This window comes from Myotis lucifugus, unplaced genomic scaffold (genome assembly GCF_000147115.1).
Source record: "Myotis lucifugus unplaced genomic scaffold, Myoluc2.0 scaffold_30, whole genome shotgun sequence".
NCBI classification, from domain to species: domain Eukaryota; kingdom Metazoa; phylum Chordata; class Mammalia; order Chiroptera; family Vespertilionidae; genus Myotis; species Myotis lucifugus.
Genome location: NW_005871078.1, coordinates 6148711 through 6170433, shown reverse-complemented (window position 1 = coordinate 6170433; position 21723 = coordinate 6148711). Strand labels below are relative to the sequence as shown.

The window sequence follows — 21723 nt, the reverse complement described above, 5'->3', positions numbered from 1 at the left end:
ATGTCAGCTTTTTTAGGCCATTACTAATGGTTAAGGAATTAGTTTCTTAACCATCCTATTCCCAAATGTATTTGTAGTGTGTTTGAGACTTCCATGTGCCTCCGTTGTTGTTTATTTTACTGTAATAAATAGCAGTCTCTCCATTCTCATCTACTTGGTCTCATGAAAAACACTGCGCCGGCCCTTCCTCTGGGGGAGGTGTGGCATATTATGCATGAGGTTGTCTCTGAGCCGAGAGCTCTAAGAATGCCTTGAAGTTAAAGCGCTCCGGTCTGAGCTCCTGGCTGATGTGTGTGATCTCCAGTCTACCACAGGCTTTAAAGCCAGGAGTGAGATTCTATCACATGAACTTTAAAAGAGTGAAGCCAGATATTTTCTTATCAGACCAGAGTAGGCTAATTATCAATCTATGTGAAATCATGTCCACTGACCAAGGTAAGTAGTTTCATTTTCTAGTGTATCTTTCTCTTGTTTTTTGTTTTGTTTTGTTTTCCTTCAGCTGTGTGGGGTCAGTTTAGAATACAGTATGCTGAGGGACATTGAAGTGGCAGTTTGGTTTTGTTTTAAAGTTAAGAATAAGGTTCACATTATTTTTCAGCTTCAGCATTAGAAATATGTACTGTGTCCATGAGGTTTCTCTTCCAGCAGGCTTCTTTTGGGCTTGTGAAATTGAAATCTGTTTAGTAGTCTGTTCCTCTGCCTCATTCTTTTGGTAACATTTACATTTAGAAACAGTTTGAAAGTTTGAATGCAGAAGAAGGCAAGTTTTCGTTTTTTCTTCTGCTTCTGGTGTTGAGCAAAGCTAAGCAATGTTTACCACTAATCCTTTCCTACTTCTGCAGCTTGGGAGCACTGTTCTGTTGAAACAAAGTCCCAATCTTCTTGTCTTAGCAAAGTTCAGGGGAGTGGGTGTGACTTGTTTTTCCATATAAGATAACATTGTAGAGACAGGCATGGGTTTGTTATTTTAAATTGTTAGTGCTATTAAGCCACTGTTTTTCCTCTACTATTCTACAGTATATTAATGAGAAATTGATTCTTTCAAAGAGGAATGAAATGCTATGGTGTGGTAGAAATGTAATCATGTGATAGGAAATTTTTGCTAAAAAGATATATTAATTTTTATTGTGAAAGTATTACATATGTCCCCTCCCCCCGCCCCCTTTGACCCCTTCTAGCCCATTCCCGCCCCTCCCCCCCCAGGCTTTCCCCACCCTATTGTCTGTGTCCATGGGTTGTGCGTACATGCTTACAAGCTCTTTGGTTCATCTCTTCCCACCCACCCCCACCTTCCCTCTGAGATTCGACAGTCTGTTTGCTAAAAATGTTTTTAAAAACTGAAATGGGTTAGTTTGTGTAGCTATTTTCCCCATTGTTTCTGCATGGATACAAACCTTCCTGAAGAATGTTTACACTGCTAAATAAGGCAAACTGAACTTGGGCCAGGCAGTCTTCAGAGTTACCAGGATTCTCTTCCTGGTGGTGTTACTTTTCCTCAGAGGGGCTTCAACTTTGTGTGGAAGCCCAAGGGTGGGATGGGTCCCAGCACTGCAGCCTGCAGCTGCACCGCCTGGGCTGGCTCTGTTCCCAGGTCCCAGCCTGGCTAGAGAAAGAGAATGAGTAGCCCAGTCCCTCCCTGCCTGCCCTGGTTTCCTCTACCATCCAGGCAGGGGCCTCGAATTCTTTGCAGGGTTTCCACCATTTTTGCATAAAATTCAAAGTTCCTATGATCTCTTCATGGTTTATCATTGCATTCTAAATATGAAATTTGTTTAAAATATATTTTTATTGATTTCAGAGAGAGGAAGGGAGAGGGAGAGAGAGATGGAAACATCAACGATGAGAGAGAATCATTGATTGGCTGCCTCCTGCACGCCCCCTACTAGGGATGGAGTCTGCAACCGGGGCATGCGCCCTTGTTCAGAATCGAACCCGGGACCCTTCAGTCCGCAGGCTGATGCTCTATCCACTGAGCCAAACCGGCTAGGGCAAATATGAAAAAATTTTAATGTGGCCAAAGGGAAGTACTTTCTTGCTCCATCAGTGAAGTTCTCTTTTCTCCTGAAGCAGCTTCTGTTTCTTCTTATTCAATCTTCAAACAGTCAGGGATGATGAGAGAGCATTAGTATTCCCTCCTGGAAGGCAGCTCTTCGCAGAAGGAAGAACTGCTGCTAGAATTTTCTCCAGTAATGGACAACTCCCTGTAGTGACACTGCTGCAAAGAGGTGGCTTTAGAAGTTCCTTTGAAGTTTTCTAAACTGAACAGACAGTAATGTAGTGAGAACTTCCTCTCCACTCTACTGGGTTCTTTTATTGCCTCAGAAAAAAATGTAAATATACATATTTAGTATACATGTGGTTTTTAAAAGTTTTGTTGTCTTTTTTTTTATTACTTGAAGAAACTTTTCTTTTTAAAACCTGTGCTTGTAGGCAAACTCATGCAAACACTGAAAAATAGATTGTGATGCATGACTCAGTAGGAAGTATTCTTTCTGTCTTTGCAGGATGATAATATTGTCCTTGATATGTATCCAAACTGTAAATTAAAGTGCAATCCAAAATTAAGATTTAACTTTGACCAACTCTCCTTAGACATTAGAACAACATTCATTCTGAAAATAAAATGGCTTTTTCCTAGGTGCTTGTAGATCTATCCATCCCTACCCTTGTCTGATTTATCATCTTTACTCTCTGTGCTCTTTCTTCTTTATAAAATAGGGAGCTAATTTTTATTGGCCTGAAATATATTTGTAAAGGTCTTCACACTGGATTTATATATATATATATTTTATTTATTTCAGAGAGGGAGTGAGAGAGAGAGAAAGACATCAATGATGAGAGAGAATCATTGATCGGCTGCCTCCTGCACGCCCCCCATTGGGGATCGAGCCCACAATCCAGGCATGTGCCCTGACCGGGAATCGAACCGTGACCTACTGGTTCATATGTTGATGCTAACCATTGAGCAACATCAGCCGGACTTCACCCTGATTTAAATGTTGTCTGACTGACCCTCTACCACAGTACTTGGTAAGCTCTACTTAGATCAGACTCTTCTGAGGTGATTTTTCTTTAAATGACTCAGGTCTGTAGTTACTTGGCCATATGTTGAAGCAGGCAAAAGCAAAACACCTTTGATAAGAAATACAGCATTAGTTGGTCATTCTACATGGTGATTATGAAAACCTGGTAGAGAGAAAATGAATATTTCCCCTTAGACAATGAATACAAACAAGATTTTTTTTTTAATTTAAACTAAAAATAAAAACACAAACTCACTATGGGCTCAGTTTTCTCCATATCATCATATAACTTTTTAAAAAAAATGTTTAGGCCAAAGTCCTTAGTCTTGCTTGGATCTTTTCCCTTACACACATGAAATTGTTGGCAAATCCTGCTTAAAAGACATCACACTGACCATATCACAAGGCCTCCCTGGTTCTAGCCACACTCAACTTTCCCTTGGATTACTTCAGTAGCTTCTTCCTACCTTTGACCTTCTGACGTCTCTTCTCAACCCAGCAGCCTGAGTGAAAACTGATTATTGTCACTCGTCTGCTCAACCCTCCAGTGGGTTCCCTCTCTGTCCTCTCCGTGATATGCAAGGCCGTACCTGTCCTGTCCTGTGAACTCTCTGACTCAGTGCCAGACAGGCTCCTCCCTGATCATTCTCCTCTACCTGTGTTGTCTTCCTTATTTCCGTATAAACACATCACTGACTATGTTACTGTTGGGACTTTTGTGGTTTTACCCTTCGCTAGGAATGCTAATCCCCCAAATATTTGTGTGCCTCACTCCCTTCATGTCTCTACTCAGCTGTCATCCGTTCAGAGAAGCTTTCCTGGAACTCCTTACAAACAATAGCAGCCCTTCACCCAACAGCACTCTCTAGTGCAGGGGTGGGCAAACTTTTTGACTCGAGGGCCACAATGGGTTCTTAAACTGGACCGGAGGTCCGGAACAAAAGCATGGATGGAGTGTTTGTGTGAACTAATATAAATTCAAAGTAAACATCATTACATAAAAGGGTACGGTCTTTTTTTTTTTTTAGTTTTATTCATTTCAAACGGGCCGAATCCGGCCCGCGGGCCGTAGTTTGCCCACGGCTGCTCTAGTTCCTTTACTCAGCTTTATTTTCCTCATAGCACTTTATTTTTAACTAGAGGCCTGATGCACAAATTTGTGCAAGAGTAGGCCTTCTTCCCCCCCTGGCTGCGGCACAGCTTCCCTCTGGCACCCAGGACCCAGGCTTTCCTTGCAGCCTGGCTTCATCTGGAAGGATGTCTGGTCTAATTAGCATATTACACTTTTATTATTATAGATATATTTTTATTGATTTAGAGAGGAAGGGAGAGGGAAAAAGAGAAACATTAATGATGAGAGAGGATCATTAATCGGCTGCTTCCTGCGCACCCCACACTGGGGATCGAGCTCACAACTGGGCATGTGCCCTGACTGGGAATTGAACTCTGACCTCCTGGTTCATAGGTTGATGCTTAACCACTGAGCCACACCAGCCAGGCCTCTTAGCGCTATATTTTATCTAATATCTAGCAGTTATAGAAATGCTTGTTGTGTGGTTCACAGCTATATCTGAAGGGTTTATACTAGGTACTGATAGATACTGGGTATTTCATTCATATTTGCTGAATGAATGCATATATTTCTAATATTCATAGACCTTTTCTGTTTGCAAATTTAAAGCTAAATGAGCAGGAAGGACATAGGCACCCATATGTTCATAGCAGCACAATTCACCATAGCTAAGGTCTGGAAACAGCCTAAGTGCCCATCAGTAGATGAATGGATTAGAAAACTGTGGTACATCTACATGGTGGAATACTGTGCTGCTGTAAAAAAGAAGGAACTCTTACCGTTTGCAACGGCATGGATGGAACTGGAGAGCATTATGCTAAATGAAATAAGCCAGTCAATGAAGGAAAAACACCACATGATCTCACTCACTCATGGATAATAAAGACCATTATAAACTTATGAACAAAAATAGATACAGAGGCAGAGCTGCCTCGAACAGACTGTCAAACTACAGCGGGAAAGCCGGGGAGGGTTGAGGGGTGGGGGTGGAGGGTGGGGTGTGGGGTAAGAGATCAACCAAAGGACTTGTATGCATGCATATAAGCATAATCAATGGACATAAGACACTGGGGGGTAGGGGAGGCTGGGGGATTGTAAAGGGCAGGGAAAAAAGGAGACATATGTAATACTCTTTGTAATACTTTAAGCAACAAAACAATTTAAAAAAATAAGAGAAGTTAATTATAAATATTTATAGTGTTCTCTGTTTCTTCCCCTGAATTCCCTTTTGCAGAGTAAATATTCTACTTACTACTTTCTGGTCTCACTTGTTGAGCAGAATCTGAGTAATGAGTTTCTTCTCATTGCCTGAGAAGCTCAGTTGATCAGTTATAAAGAGCTGAGCATAAGGAGAGGGTAATGAGACTGGAGTCTACTGATGGGCTCAAGAAATGGTTTGGCCACTAGAAATGGTTTGGGCCTTGGCCAGGTAGCTCAATTGGTTAAGCAGCGGTTCTCAACCTGTGGGTCGCGAACAATGAAAATACATCCTGCATATCAGATATTTACATTACGATTCATAACAGTAGCAAAATTACAGTTATGAAGTAGCAACGAAAATAATTTTATGGTTGGGGGTCACCACAACATGAGGAACCATATTAAAGGGTCGCAGCATTAGGAAGGTTGAGAACTACTGGTAGAGCGTTGTCCAGATACACCAAGGTTGGGGGTCTGATCTCTGGTCAGGACACATACAGTACAAGGAGCAACCAGTGAATGCATAAGTAAGCGGAGCAACTTAATAAAGAAAGAAAGAAATGGTTTGGATTACAGTTATGGGCCTCTGTTGGGAGAGAAGAAAACAGATGGAAGGATTTTTGGAGTGTGAGACCAAGAAATTTGGGGGACAGATTGTCTGCATGGAGAAAATTGTGGCAAGATGAAGAAAAACTATTTAAGATGGTTTGCTATGTATTAAGGGTGTGCATTTTTTTCTTTTTTCTTTTTTTTCTCTTGCACTAAAGGCATTTAACTCTTTGAACTCCCCTGGAGAGGTAGGGAAAGAAAGAAGATAGAATAAAATGTAACAATTTAAAAATGTTTCCTGTAAATGTTCTTGTAAAACTTGATTTGACAGGGTAGAAAACCAGTGCATGAATTAAAGTGTGAGGATTATTTATATATTTATACTCATGCAATTCATTTCTAAATCCATCTAGATAAGTAGAAATTGACCTGCATTTTAAAATCTATAATTAACAGTTAAATTTTGTGAATTATTATTCGCTGTATAAGAATATCCTTAATCTGAATAATAATGACATAATTAGATCACATGACTTCTTAGAAATATGAAATCTATTTTGATTACATAGTAAAAAGAAATATAAAAAGATTGAAAATGATTATAAATATAAGCCAAGGATTGTTGAACTGGTGGAGTTCCAAATTTATATGCCATATCATCAGTTTTTCTCTTTTAACATTGCCCACCAAAATTTTGTTTCTTGGCTTTTATCAGAGTTGCTAATTTAGACTGCAAATTAGCAAATACTGAAAAAGAATATTGAGCAAAGGAGATATTTTGTCTACCTCTTTAGTTCAAAATAGATTAACTATTAGACACAAGACAGTGGTAACAAGACATGCTTAGAGACAGAAAATATTAATGTATTCACTAGACTCAATCCTGAAACTTTTAATATTCCTGTCTTGAAGGAACCTTAAGTTTGTTTCTACCATAGACATCTAGAAGCAGTGATTGTGCATGACAAATGCCATAGGAGAGGTATGAAAGACATGTTTGGAGAATAGAAAAGGGGGAGCAAAATGGTGACATTGGAACTCAGTGTGTTTAAAGAAAGACTATCAAACTAAAGGAACCAACTTATGCAAAAACGTGCAGAGACACGTTCCAGGAATGGAGAAGATTGGAATGTGGCAGGAGGTTAGTGGTGCATGGCTGTGAGGAGGTAGATATGAAGGTCGGTTGAAGCCTGATGGTGAAGGGTCCTTTATGAAAGTTAGAGTTTTCCTTCAGAGCTTGCAGTTCTGCATAAAGAATTTTAAGGAAGGGAGTAATAAGATGGGCTTTATCAGTGAATGAATAAAATAGTTCAACTTTTTTGTTGTTGTTGGAGCAATCATATTAGACTTAACCAAACCTCACTTTATGTAATGTAGTTTTAAAATTCAGAATTAGAAAAGTGGTTATCTTTGATGAATTGGCTTATTTTTCTTCTTAACTTCCTTCCTCTGTCAGCCAGAGAAAATATGGGAAATAATACATAAGCTAGAAGCAGTATTTGTTTTTTAAGTTCTGTATGACTGAAACAATCCTCTACACTGTTAGAAGCCGAATACACAATGCTATTGTGCTCCTGGTCTAGAATCTAGCCGGGGTGGAAAAATATGAGGCTGGTCTGATTACTCAGCAGGGAGTAAGGAAAGCAAATATCGAACTTTGTAAGCTGTGGAATATTAAAATTGTAGTAAAAGGGGATTTATATTCATGCTTGTCTTAAAGGAGAGAGTATCAGTATGACCAGGAAGGTTGGGATGCAGGAGAGCCTGGCACCAAGACCTTTTTAGAAAGCCACCTCCTTTGTCAGATATATCTTTAAAAATGGCAATGTCAAATGGAAGCATTTGGAAGTCTGCATCTACCTACCTGTGACTGGTATCTAAGCAATGTCACTAGAGCAGTAAAAACTTCTAATTTATAAGGAAGTTAAATAACTTTCTCACGGTCCAACTTAAATAAATTATCATGTTAAAATTTGACCTCTAGTTTTACTAATACACCCTGTTTTCTCTGGGGTGGGGGGCAGGGAGGATGCTCTTCCAATAAACATAGCCTTGCTTATGACTGGTTTGGCTGACCCTGTCCATGGCTAGAACTGGCACCGTTAAAAAAAGTAGCTTTCAAAGTGAAGAACTGGCTGGCCTTACGGAGCTTTTCCTCCTTGTTCGTTTTCTCCATTATTGCTGTGAAGCTAAATTTCGGTTTGAAAAGTGCATGAACAGTGTCAGTAACTGCAAAACCAAGAGTTGGAGGACAGTGAGCTGAGAAGTGTACGTGGGCTGGTAATTTGAAATAGGCAATATGAAATAGGCAGAAACGCCCAGAAAATAGTTTACAGAGAATGTTAGGCTGGGATGTTTTAGCTGCTGGGAATCAGGCTTAGAGAAATCAGGTTCAGAAAAATAAACCAGAAAAGCAGTTACAAAATTAATAAAAACCCAAGCAAGGTCGGGAAGGATTTGTTTAGAAAAAGCATGTATATTCCCTTTTGTGAAGAGAAACAGTAGCCCATTCTTGGTTACTTGTGATGAAGATAATTAAAACAATTCTGTTTGGTTTTAGCAACATCCTTTTGCAGCCTTATGAAACCTTGGCCAGTTTGGTTTTCTTCTTCTTTTTGGATCTGCAGATAAATTTATTGTGAGTAAATGGAAAATAGTTTGGCAGTGGGTAGAAGGAAGAGGAAAAGCCAAGAATCTGTTAATTTATGAACCAGACATCTTGAGGAAATAAGTGTGGGCTGAAGCTCTTAGAAAAAACACACACACAACTATCTCTTGCCCTTCAAGTTCTTTTCCTACATCTGTTTTTATTTCTTTCAGAGTTTATGAAGTCAGTCAGTAAAAGTTTTTAATTGTTTCAGAAGTTTCTCCTTTCATAACAGAGCTTGCCATACTCTGCATCAGCCAGAAATCATCTCCCTCTTCTGAATTCTCAAGAGTCCTAATTGGTAGCTTTTCGTATAAACCAGTGAGGTCTAGGTTATTTTTAGTAGTAGATTCTAAAGTCAGATAATCATATTTTGTCTACCACATGATAAAGAAGGTCTCACACTGGACAGAAATACATTGGCTGTGACTTTTTTTTTCAAATATATTTTTATTTCAGAGAGGAAGGGAGAGGGAGACAGAAATATCAACGATGACAAACAATTATTGATCAGCTGCCTCCTGCACACCCCACACTGGGGATCGAGCCCACAACCCGGGCATGTGCTCTGACCGGGAATCGAACTGTGACCTCCTGATTCACAGGTCGATGCTCAACCACTGAGCCACGCTGGCTGGGCTATTGGCTGTGACTTTCAGAGGAGTCAGGCAATGCTGTGAACCTACGTCATTTCTATTAAAATTTCACCACGTCTTCATGATATCCCCACTTTAGGATGTAATTTTGGTGAAACTTCAGTTTAACAGTTTAAAATGATTGAATCCATTTCATTTAACTTCCCCTGCAGACACTAATTTGATCCAAACCTGTTACCATGATAACAGAAAGGGTGGTGCTCAGCCTTGACTGCACATTGGAATCACCTGGGAAGCTTTAAGACACAATGATCCTTGGGCCCCTCGCCCCCCAGTGTGTGGTTCCATTGGCTTGGGGTGCAGCCCAGGTATTGCATCCCCACAGGTGATCCTGGTTGAGCACCACTGACCAGGAAGCATGCCCTATTGACTTATTGGATCACATGCAGTAGATGGGTGGGGAAGATCCCTTTTGCTAAAAATAATTAGGGAGGCAACAGAATCAGTAGCATGCTATGCCTATGGGATTTAGACCAATAAGAAATTGAAGATACTCTAAAGAGCACTGTTAATTTACCAAATACACCCCAGAGTCCCCTGTGTCGGTGGTTCCAAGAAACCTACAGGTTTTTACTTGCCAAAGTTCACATTGCTGGCTGGGGACAGAATCAAGGTTGCTTATAGTACTAATCCTATATAATAAAAGGCTAATATGCAAATTGACTGAACAGCTGAACGACTGGTTGACCAGTCGCTATGTGCACTGACCACCAGGGGGCAGATGCTCAATGAAGGAGCTACCCCCTGGTGGTCCGTGCGCTTCCACAGGGGGAGCACTGTTCAGCCAGAAGCCCTGAGCCGGGTGAGCACAGTGGCGGTGGCGGGAGCCTCTCCCACCTCTACGGCAGCACTAAGGATGTCTGACTTCCGGCTTAGGCCCGCTCCCCGTGGGAGAGGACCTAGGCCATCAGCCATACATTCCCCGAGGGCTCCCGGACTGAGAGAGGGTACAGGCTGGGCTGAGGGGACCCCCAACCCCCGCCAAGTGAACAAATTTCATGCACCAGGCCTCTGGCATATTATAACATAGTATTGTATTATACCACTTATAGCACTCACCCATGGTTTGTTGCCTTGATTATTTAGGTCAAGGTCTGCAAACCTTTTCTGTAAAGGGCCAGATCATAAATATTTTAGGCTTTGCCGGCCATGTGGGTTCTGTTGCAGCTCCTCAATGCTGCCAATGTAGTGAAAAGCGACATACCCAATATGTAAAAGAATGAGTGTCACTGTATTGCAATACAATTTTATTGACAAAAATAAGTCGTGGGCTAAATTTGGCCTGCGAGCTGTGGATTGCAGACCTCCAATTCAGGGGTGTTTTAATCTTCCCACGGAGGGACTGGAGTTCTGTAGTTTGCAGTCCCCTGATTGAGGAACATTGTAGTCTTTCTACTTGAGAGCAGATTGAGGATCTTAATGGTTCTACACAGTGCCTGGCGCTAACCGACCCTGCTACTAATCCTTATAAGGTGCTCTGTAAATGCTTGTTGAATTGCACACATGCAACTCAACCTTTTTTCTATTATCCATAACCTACTCTTATATCTAGTCTTTCAGTAGAGATAAAAGTTGGCACATATTCCAGCTAGGGAGAGGGTGTGCACTTCAGTTCTTAGAGGTCTGTGGCAGGTTATAATTCCCAGGTTTGGTAGAATTCTTGAAGTGAATAGAGCTTTTGCTTACTCTGAAGACATTTATTATTTCCTGATTTCCTGGAGCAGATTCTGAGACATTAAAACTCAAAGTGTTGCCCAGCCAGCATGGCTCAGTGTTTGAGCATCATCAACCTATGAACCAGGTCATGGTTCGATTCTTGGTCAGAGCACATGTCCAGGGTTGCAGATTTGATCCCCGATCATGCAGAATGCAGCCAATCAATGATTCTCTCTCATCATTGATGTTTCTATCTCTCTCCTCTTCCCTTCCTCTCTGAAATCAATAAAAATGTATTTAAGAAAAACACCTCAGAGTGTTTCTTAAACTTGTTTCTGTGACAACTGGAGTGTTGTTAATGATTTACAGAGTATGTGTAGTTTCTCAAAACAGTATTTCGATTAATTTGGATTTAAGATCACTATAGTGCATGTATGTGTTGGGCGGAGTCTTTGACAAAACGGAGCAAATAACTGATGGGTCCTCACAGCCCCAGAAATACTGGAAACACAGCTCCAGATCATGAGCCCATTTTCAAGGCAAAACATAGGTGAGTCTGACAACAGGGCCAGAAAGAACTGTAGTGGAAAGCACTGGCCACAGAATCAAAAACCCTGGTCTGACTCTTGGCTTAACCCCTATTTACCAACCTTACTTTCTTTTCTTTTTTTAAAAAATATATTTTATTGATTTTTTACAGAGAGGAAGGGAGAGGGATAGAGAGAAACATCGATTGGCTGCCTCCTGCACACCCCCCACTGGGGATGTGCCCGCAGCCAAGGTCCATGCCCTTGACCAGAATCGAACCTGGAACCGTTCAGTCCACAGACCGACGCTCTATCCACTGAGCCAAACTGGCCAGGGCTCAACCTTACTTTCTTAAACTATAATATGCAGATGAATGTCTTACATACCTTTTGTGGATGCTGAAGGTGAAATGTGGTGTGATGGATGTGAAAGTTCTTCATGAGGTCTTTTCTGACCTCTCCTCAAAGCAGTGGTTCTCAACCTTCTGGCCCTTTAAATACAGTTCCTCATGTTGTGACCCAACCATAAAATTATTTTCGTTGCTACTTCATAACTGTAATGTTGCTACTGTTATGAATCGTAATGTAAATATCTGATATGCAGGATGGTCTTAGGCGACCCCTGTGAAAGGGTCGTTCGACCGCCAAAGGGGTTGTGACCCACAGGTTGAGAACCGCTGCCCTAAAGAGATCTGGGTCAAGACTAGCAGAAGCAAGACCCATGTAGCCCAGAGCTAACTAGGACTAGACTAGCACAGAGCGAACCTAAGCAGGTGTGCCCATTGGTTTCCAGACAGAATACCTAAGAGTCTATAATGGAGAGGCCTTATCGGCCTCAGTACAGCAAGAAATCTGAAGAACTGAAGAGCAAGTGGGTATAGGAGCTTCGTAGCTGTGAGAGGCAAGGAAATCTGGAACTCTGCCTTGATCTGTTCAGTTATCCCAAATCAAGATTCACATTCTTATCTTTTTTTATGCTTTAAAAATGTTTATTTTATTTACTTTTTATATTTTTCAATTACAGTTTACATTTAATATTATTTTTGTACGAGGGGCCCAATGCACAAAATTTGTGCAAGAGTAGGACTTCCTTCCCCCAGCTGCTGGCACCAGCTTCCCTCTAGCACTCAGGACGCAGGCTTCCCTCCGGCTGCCGGCAGGCACCCAGGACCTGGGCTTCCCTCGCAGCCCCAGCTTCATCTGGAAGGTCGTCTAGAAGGACGTCCAGTCTAATTAGCATATTATGCTTTCATTATTATAGACTAGAGGCCAAGTGCATGAAATTCATGCAGGGGGAGGGGGGTGTCTGTCAGCCCGGCCTGCACCCTCTCCAATCTGGGACCCCTTGGGGGATGTCCGACTGCAGGTTTAGGCCCGATCCCACAGACATCAGGCCTAAACTGGCTGTCGGACATCCCTCTCACAATCCGGGACTGCTGGCTCCTAACCACTAATGCCTGCCTGCCTGATCGCCCCCTAACTGCTCACCTGCTGGCCCAATTGACACTTAACTGCTCCCCTGCCAGCCCAATGGCCCCTAATTGCCCTCCCCTGCCGGCCTGGTCACCCCCAACTGCCCTCCCCTGCCGGCCATCTTGTGACAACATGAGGGTGTCGCGCGAGGGCACAAGGACCACCTAGGCCTTTATTAGTATATATAGTTTCACCTGTATAGTATAGTGGCTAGACAATCATATACTTTACAAAATGTTCCCCTGATATTTCCAGTAGCTACCTGGCACCATACATAATAATGACGTTATTATTGACTATATTTTCTGTACTATACTTACATACCCATGACTATTTTGTAACTACCAATTTGTAGTTCTTAATCCCTTCACCTTTTTCACCCAGTCCCCCAACCCTCCTCCTCTCTGGAAGCAATAGTCTATTCTCTATATAGCTGAGTCTGTTTCTGTTTTGTTTGTTTATATTGTCCTTTAGAATCTACATATAAGTGAAATCATATGGTACTTGTCTTTCTCTGACTGGCTTATTTCAATGAGCATAATGCCCTCTCTAGATCCATACAATCACAAATAGGATTTTGTTCTTTTTTATGGCTGTGTTGTATTCCTTTGTATATATGTATCATAGCTTTTTATCCACTTGTCTATTGATGGGCACTTGAGTTGCTTTCATATCTTGGCTATTGTAAATAACACTGAAATGAACATAGGGGTGCATATATTCTTTTGATATATTGTTTTGGGCTTCTTTGCATATATACCCAGAGCTGTAATGGCTGGGTCATAGGCAATTCTATTTTTATTTTTTGAGGAAACTCCATACTGTTTTCCACAGTGGCTGCATTAATCTATTCCCACCAATAGTGCACAAGAGTTCCCCGCAAATACTTTTTGTTTGTTGATTTATTGATGATTGTCATTCTGAAAGGTGTGAGGTGATATCTCATTGTGGTTTTAACTTGCATTCCCTGATGATGAGTGAAGATGTGGTCACTCATATGTCTATTGGCCATCTGTATGTCCTCTTTGGAGAAGTGTCTATTTAGATTTTTTGCCAATTTTTAAATTGAATTGTTTGATTTTGTTGTTGTTGAGTTGTATGAGTTCTTTAAACATTTTTGGATATTAACCCTTTGTATCATTGGCAAATATGTTCTCCCATTCAGTGGGTTGTTTTGTTTTATTTGTTGACTAGAGGTCTGGTGCACAACATTTGTGCACTGGGGGTGGGGGGGCCGCGGGGGGAAGGGTCCCTCCACCCAGCCTGCACCCTCTCACAGTCTGGAAACCCTCGGGGGATGTCCGACTGCCGGCCCACGGGGAACGGGCCTAAGCCAGCAGTCGGACATCCCCCAAGGGGTCCTTAGTGCTGCCACAGAGGCAGGAGAGGCTCCCACCACTGCTGCTGCACTTGACAGCCATGAGCCTAGCTTCTGGCTGAGCGGCACTCACCCTGTGGAAGTGCACTGACCACCAGGGGACAGCTCCTGCATTGAGTGTCTGCCCCTTGGTGATCAGTGCATGTCATAGTGACCGGTCGTTCTGCCTTTCTGTCAATTTGCATATTAGGGTTTTATTATATAGGATGGATTCCTTTGCTGTGAAAAAAATTTTTAGCTTAATTACTCGCATTTGCTTATTTTTTCTTTTGTTATCCTTGCTCAAAGATATGTATCAGAAAATGTATTTCTAAGAGAAATGTTTGAGATTTTACTGCCTATGTTTTATTCTAGGATTTTTATGGTTTTGAGTCTTACAGTTAAGTTTTTAATCCATTTTGAATTTATTCTTATATATGGTATAAGAATGTGGTCTAGTTTCAGTTTTTGCATGTATCTGTCTAATTTTTCCAACACCATTTAGTGAATAGACCAGGGCTGGGCAACCCCTGGCTCGCATGCCAAACATGGCACGCCAGTAACTTTTGCTGGCACGCAAAACCCTCTCTTATAATCTTCCATTTACAATTTTTTTCTTAATATCGACTTCTTTATTTTTCAGATAAACTCAGTGTAGGTGCATCTTAGATAAATAAATAATTTTACATAACAAGTTATCTTAAAGACCATAGACATGGATTGACGAGAGAGGGGAAGAGCAATTTCTATGCCTCTGCCTTAACTCTCCCTGCCTTCCTAGATCCGAACAGTGTTTTGATTTCATCCACGTACGTTTCATTCCTCCAACTTTGTTCTCCTTTCTCAAGATTGCTATGGCTATTTGGATTCTTTTGTAGTTCCATTTAAAATTTTGGGGTCATTTGTTCTTGTTCTGTAAAATATCCCATTGGTTTTTTATAAGAATTGTATTGAATCTATAAATTGCTTTACATACTATGGACATTTTAACAATGTTAATTCTTCCTGTCCATGACACAGTATATGCCTCCATTTATTTATACCTTCTTCAATTTCTTTCTTTAGTGTCTTATAATTTTCCAAGTACAGGTCTTTTACTTCCTTGGTTAAATTTATTCCTAGGTGGGGTTTTATTTTATGCAATTGTAAATGGGATTATTTTTCTTAGTTTTCCTTTCTGATCTTTATTATTTACTTTCTTCTCACTTTGGTCTTTGTTGTTCTTTTTCTAGTTCCTTAAAGTGTAAGGTTAGATTGTTTATTTGATTTTTGTTTTATTTTGTTTTTTGAAGTAGGCCTATAATGCTATGAACTTCCCTCTTAGGAAAGCTTTAGCAGCATCCCACCGATTTTTGGGTAGTTGTATTTTCATTTTCATTTGTCTCAAGGTATCTTTTGATTCCTTCCTTTATCTCATTTTTACCCATTCATTGTTTAGTAACATGTTATTTAGCCCCCATATGCTTGTGTGTTTTTCAGGTTTTTTTCTCTTAATAGATTTCTAATTTTATAACATTGTGGTCAGAGAAGATGCTAGATATGATTTCAGTCGTCTTAAGTTTATTGAGACTTGTTTTGTGTCCTAACATGGTCTAGCCTAGAAAATGTTCCATGTGTTCCTAAAAGAATATGTATGCTGCTTCTTTGGATGAAATGCTCTGAATATTTCAGTTAATCCATCTGATCTAGTGTGTCATTTAAGGCTGCTGTTTCCCGGTTGATTTTTTTCTAGAAGATCTATTCATTGATATGAATGGGGTGTTAAAATCCCCTACAATGACTGTATTACTTTCGATCTCTTTATGTCTGTCAAGATTTGCTTTATATATTCAGGTGCTCTTATGTTGGGTGCATAAATGTTTACAAGAGTTATATTATCTTGTTGGTTTGATCTCTTTATCATTGTGTAATGTCCTTCTTTTTCTCTTATAGCCTTTGTTTTAAAGTCTGTCTTATCCTATATAATAAAAGCCTAATATGCTAAGTGTCTGGTCATCCGGGTTGGCCATTCAACCAATCAAAGCGTAATATTCAAATGATATGCGAAGGCTGCTCAACCACTCGCTATGACGTGCACTGACCACCAGGAGGTAAACGCTCTGACGGGTAGGTTAGCTTGCTGCTGAGGTCTGGCCGATTAGGACTGAGCGAGTTGGGCCAGACACACCCTGGAGCCCTCCCATGGTTTGTCCCTGGCTGGCCAACCTCTGATGCTCCTCCCCAGCCCCGATTTTGCACCGGTAGGGTCCCTCAGCCTGGCCTATGCCCTCTTGCAATCCAGGACCCCTCGGGGGATGTCAGAGAGCCGGTTTGGGCCTGACTTTGGCCTGATGGCGGAACAACTGGTTGCTATGATGTGCATTGACCACCAGGGGCAGACACTCAATGCAGGAGCTGCCCCCTGGTGGTCAGTATGCTCCCACAGGGGGAGCGCTACTCAGCCAGAAGCCAGGCTCACAGCTGGCACGCAGCGGCAGTGGCGGGAGCCTCTTCTGCCTCCACGGCAGTCGGACATCCCCTGGGGCTCCCGGAGTGTGAGAGGGCACAGGCCAGGCTGAGGGATCTCCCTGAGTGCATGAATTTCATGCACTGGGCCTCTAGTCTGATATAAGTATTGCTATCCCAACTTTTTGTTTTTAATTTACATTTGCATGAAATATCGTTTTCCATCCCTTTATCTGTAGTCTGTGTGTGTCTTTTGTTCTGAGGTGGGTCTCTTTGGACAGTATGTATATGTATGTGTGTGTGTGTGTGTGTGTGTATAGATATATATAGATATATATCTTGTTTTCTTATCTACTCATTTACTCTATGTCTTTTTGATTGGAGCTTTTAAGCCTTTTACATTCAAAGTAATTATTGATAGGTACATATTTATTTCCTTTTTATTTTTTATAGCTATATTTCTCTTTTTTCTTTCTTTCTTCTTAAATAAGACCCTTATTTCTTTAACCCTCACTCAAGGAAATGTTTTTCATTGATTCTCTAGAGAGAGGAAGGGAGAAGGAGAGAAAGAGAGAAACATTGATTGGCTGCCTCCTGCACATGCCCTGACTGGGGATAGAATCCCTGATCCTTCAGTGCACCAACCAAGTGGGCCACAGTGGCTAAGGCAGAAGACCCTTTAACATTTTTTGTAATACTGGTTTGGTAGTATTAAACTCCTTTAGCTTTTTCTTGTTTGGGGAAACTTTCTCCTTCAATTTTAAAGGATAGCCTTTCTGGGTAAAGTAGTCTTGGTTGTAGGTCCTTGCTTTTTATTACTTTGAATATTTCATGCCAATCCCTCTGGCCTGAAAGTTTCTGTTGAGATATAAGCTGACAGTCTTATGGGACCTTCCTTGAGGTAACTAACTGATTTTCTTTTGCTGTTTGTCTTTAACATTTGTCACTTTAATTATGATATGTCTCCCTTTGTCTTTAACCTTTGTCATTTTAATTATAATGTGTCTAAGTGTGAGCTTGTTTGGATTCATCTTGTTTAGGACTGTATACCAGTACACTTCCTGGATTTAAGTGTCTTTTTCCTTCACCAAGTTCTGTCATTAATTCTTCAAATAGGTCCTCAATCCCTTGCTCTCTCTCTTCTCCTTCCAGGACTTCCATGATTTGGATGTTGTTGTGTTCATGTTGTCTCAATGGTCCTTTAAACTATCATTGTATTTAAAAATTCTCTTTTCTTCTTGCTGCTCTTATTGGGTGTTTTTGCCACCTTGTCTCCCAGTTCACTGCTTTATCTAACCTAGTATTTATTCCTTCTCTTCTGTTCTTTATTCAGATAATGTATTATTCATTTCTGGTGGGTTTTTTTATGGTTTCTATATCCTTTTTCATGCTGTTGAAGTTCTCACTAAGTTTTTTGAGCATTGTTATAACCATTATTTTGAACTCTGTATCTAATAGATGGCTTGTCTCCATCTCATTTAGTTGTGTGTTCTTTTTTTATTCCTAGAGATTTCTTCTGTGTCCCTTCATTTGGGGCATGTTTCTTTGTCTCCCATTTTGGTTGTCTCTCTGTATTTGTCTTTGTATATTAGGTGTGCATCTTGGTAGGATGGCCTTATGTATTAGGTATCTTATGGGACCCAGTGGTGCAGTCTCCTTGATCACTTGAGTTGGGTGTTCCAGGAATGTCCCCTTGTGTGGGTTATGTGAGCCCACCTATTGTAGTTAAATCTTGATTGCTCTTGGCCCGGCTGTGCATAGAGTCGACCCTCATGCTGGCTGACTGGGGATCAACCCTGACCACAGTGTATGAGCTGCGGTGCGGGAGCTTACCACACAAGGCAGAATTTGCCTCAGCAGGCACTGAGATCTCCTTTGGACTTCCCTCTTGAGGAGCTAATTCTGCTCTGATGTTGTCTGAAGCTCACCACTGGGTGGGTTGGTTCTGGGGCCTCTTGGGAGGGACTCTGGTGCAGGTTAATGTCTGTCGCTGCCTGTGACTGGCTTTGGGCAACCTGTTTGGTGCTACAAAGCCATCCATAGTTTGTGGCTCCCTCTGCTTGGCCTGGGTGTACATGGGAAGGGCCAAGCTGAGCACCAAGGCCAGCTTCCACCAGCACCTAGCCCAGGGGCAGGTCAGCAAAAGGCCCAAGCCACTCCCATTTTGCCTCCCTCTGCCTCCGCCTGCTGGTTTCCTCTGAGGCTGTCAGTGAAAGAGCCTCTGGTGGTATGCAAGTTGCATGAGGTAGGTTCTCAGGAGGCAGAAGGTAGGACAGTGGTGTCCACCGGACTGTTACTGATTCAAACTCGGTGTCAGTGCTGGGTCTCGGTCCACTCAGCAGAAGTCCCAGGGTATACCAAGGCTAGCTGCCACCCACCTGGTGCCTCAGACCTTTGTTGTGGGGCAGGGTCTCAGGGAATTATCATGGTGAGGCCAGCAGATTTTATCAGGCCCAAACAGACCAAGATGTGGCTGTGTGAAGGAAGGGCTCTGCACCTATCAGGCATGTGAAGGAAAAAAAAGTTCCCTGACCTATAGGGACACAATTCAGTCTGTCCTGGATTCTGCGGCTTCCAGGGATGGTGGGGCTAGTGGATTTCTCAGGAGGAGGTTGTGCCGGTTAGACTGGTGTGAGGGTGGAGGGCAATCCCCCCCCCCCGCCCCCCCCCCCTCCCAGCAATACCACATAGTCTCTGACACACTCAGAACCCCCACACCCTCGGGGCCTAGGCAGCTGACTCCTCCACAGGGTGTGTGCTCCTCAGGGCACAGGACGTGGAGTCGTTAGGGTGGGGCTATTGCATTCCTCCAGGCTGATACCTTGTGGAGGGGAGTCCTTCACTCAAGAATGGTGGCGTCTGGGGTTTGGAAGAAGGAATTGGCACAGGGACCCTGGCCGCTGTCCCTTCAGCTCTCTCTCCATGGCCACAGAACCCAGTTTCTCTTCACAAGACTCTATTCTGCTCCAAGCTGCTCCCTTCTCCAGAGCCCAGGGTGAGTGTCTGTGATTTTGTGTGTTGACCTTTTAAGAGGGTGTTTGGGTTTCTAGCAAACTTCTGTATCTCCCCATTGGAGATACAGAATCCCCACTGATTTTCACAGCCAGATGTTATGTGGGCGCCTCTTCCAGCTCTGGGTCTCTGGTCTCAACTCCATGCTCTTCAGGGGGAATCTTTACAGCTGAGCTTGCCCTCCGGATTCTCAACCATGGCACATGGGTGCTAGCCAGCTCTTTTTGTGTCCGCCCTTCCTATCAGTTTCAATGTGGCTTCTTCTTTAAATACTTGATTATAAGACTTCTGTTCAGCTAGTCTTCAGTTGGTTCTTCAAGTTGATTGTTTTATATTTCGATATTCCAGTTTGGTCCTGGGAGGAGGTGAGTGTAACTTTCACCTACTCCACTGCTATCTTGGATCTCTTGTTTTTCTTAACTTGGATTTTTGTGTGTGTTGGGTATTGTGAAACTCCTGGCTGCACAGTATTGCCTTATATAAAGGTACAGGGTCAGAGCAAATAGCTGTAATATAACAGAGATGTAATCATTTAATTACCTGCTGAGTGAAAGTCAAAGGAGTATGAGCTAGAGTCCCTGTCCAGAGGCACTTACTAGTACAAACTATATATAACATCTAACATCAGCTTGTCACTTAACACCACCTCAGTTTACTCACCTTTATAATGGACATAAAAATTCCAGCTTTGCCCTAGCTGGTGCAGCTCAGGTGGTTGGGTGTCCTCCGTGCACCAGGAAGTTTCCAGCTTGATTCCCGGTCAGGGCACATGTCTGAGTTTCGGGCTTGATCCCCAGAAGGAGATGTGCAGGAGGCAGCTGATTGATGATGTGCTCTCACACCAATGTTTCTCTCTCCCTCTCCCTCTCCCTCTCCCTTCCTCTCTCACTAAAAATCAGTAAACTATTCTTTAAATAAAAAAACACTAGCCTTACTTTATTACGTAAACTTAAGAGGAGCAAATGAAATAATGCATACAAAGTGCGTCACCTAGTGCATAGTTGGCACAGAATGAACAATATTGTTAGATTTTATTACCACCATTATTGCTAATAGTAGCAAGAACCGTAGTAATATTTGCAAGCAAATATGTTGTAAACGGTGTAAGGTTTAAAGCGCTAGTAGTTCCCTGATTGTAAATATTTTTGTAACATTCAGGATGTTTTTGAGGGTATGTTACTGAAGGGCGTATCTCTTAGCATCAATGTATCCCAGTCTGAAGCTATGCATTGCACTGCATTTACATAAACTCCTCTTGGTGTCTAAAGAACAAATCAATTGAGAAAAGGCCATTTTGAGGACTAGTTGTTTTTACTTCCTTAAACCAGCGGTCGCCAACCTTTCAGACCTCACGGACCACTGTTTGGCGACCGCTGTTCTAATACACTGTTGGTATATGGGCTGTAAGTCCTCGAAAGAAGTTAATTTTCTTATTGAATAAAGTTTTTTGCCTGATTTTGAGGTTTAAACCCTAAGGGAGACCACAGAGCATAGGAACAGTTGCATCTGGTTGTGACTGCAGAATGAAAGGGCAGTGGTGTGCTTTTACATTCATGGTATGTTTAGTTTCTCAAAACAGTATTTTAATTCACTTGGATTTAACACTTGGGTTGCGGGAAACGAGTTAAGTCGGCTCGCGTGAATTGCGCGTACTCCGCGGGAGCCGTCTTTAACTCGGTTCATATAGATTTGCGGTGGAGTGCGGGAAACGTGTAAACTCGGGCCGATTGTAACTGCGTATTACCAAATATTTGTTTGTAATCCACCCTTTTGGTGGATGGAACAAAACCAAAAGACAGAGCCATCTTATATTTTGGCGGGAAATTCACCCGCACTCCAAGTGAAGATCACTACAATGCTTGAATGTGGTGTGTGGAGTCTTTGGCAAAACAGAGAACATACTTGTCTCAATGAAATAAAACTGCCTGCGGTATTCTACATGTGACTATTCTCCGCACTGTTAATTAGTGCAATACATTAGATCCCATTTTATGACCACTTTAAGATTTTTCCATATTTCTAAGTTGTATGCCTCCCAGTGTGCTAGGCTGTGGATTTTGCAGCTGAGAGGAGAGAGAGTGAAGAGAATGGGGAAAAAGTGGACTG

The 21723-nt window shown here is 42.0% G+C and overlaps 1 protein-coding gene across 2 annotated transcripts in view; it reads left to right on the top strand.

The window, feature by feature from the left end:
• The first annotated feature begins 232 nt into the window (after positions 1-232).
• The window catches only part of FGD4 (FYVE, RhoGEF and PH domain containing 4), a 102679-nt gene continuing 81188 nt past the window's right edge, over positions 233-21723 (top strand). The window contains exon 1 of one of the 2 annotated variants that reach the window (XM_023752299.1): positions 233-435. In XM_023752299.1, the coding sequence (XP_023608067.1) occupies positions 288-435 (148 nt within the window). In that variant the 5' untranslated portion in view covers positions 233-287. The remainder of the gene's footprint in view (positions 436-21723) is intronic. The other variant, XM_014454031.2, reaches the window with a different exon arrangement.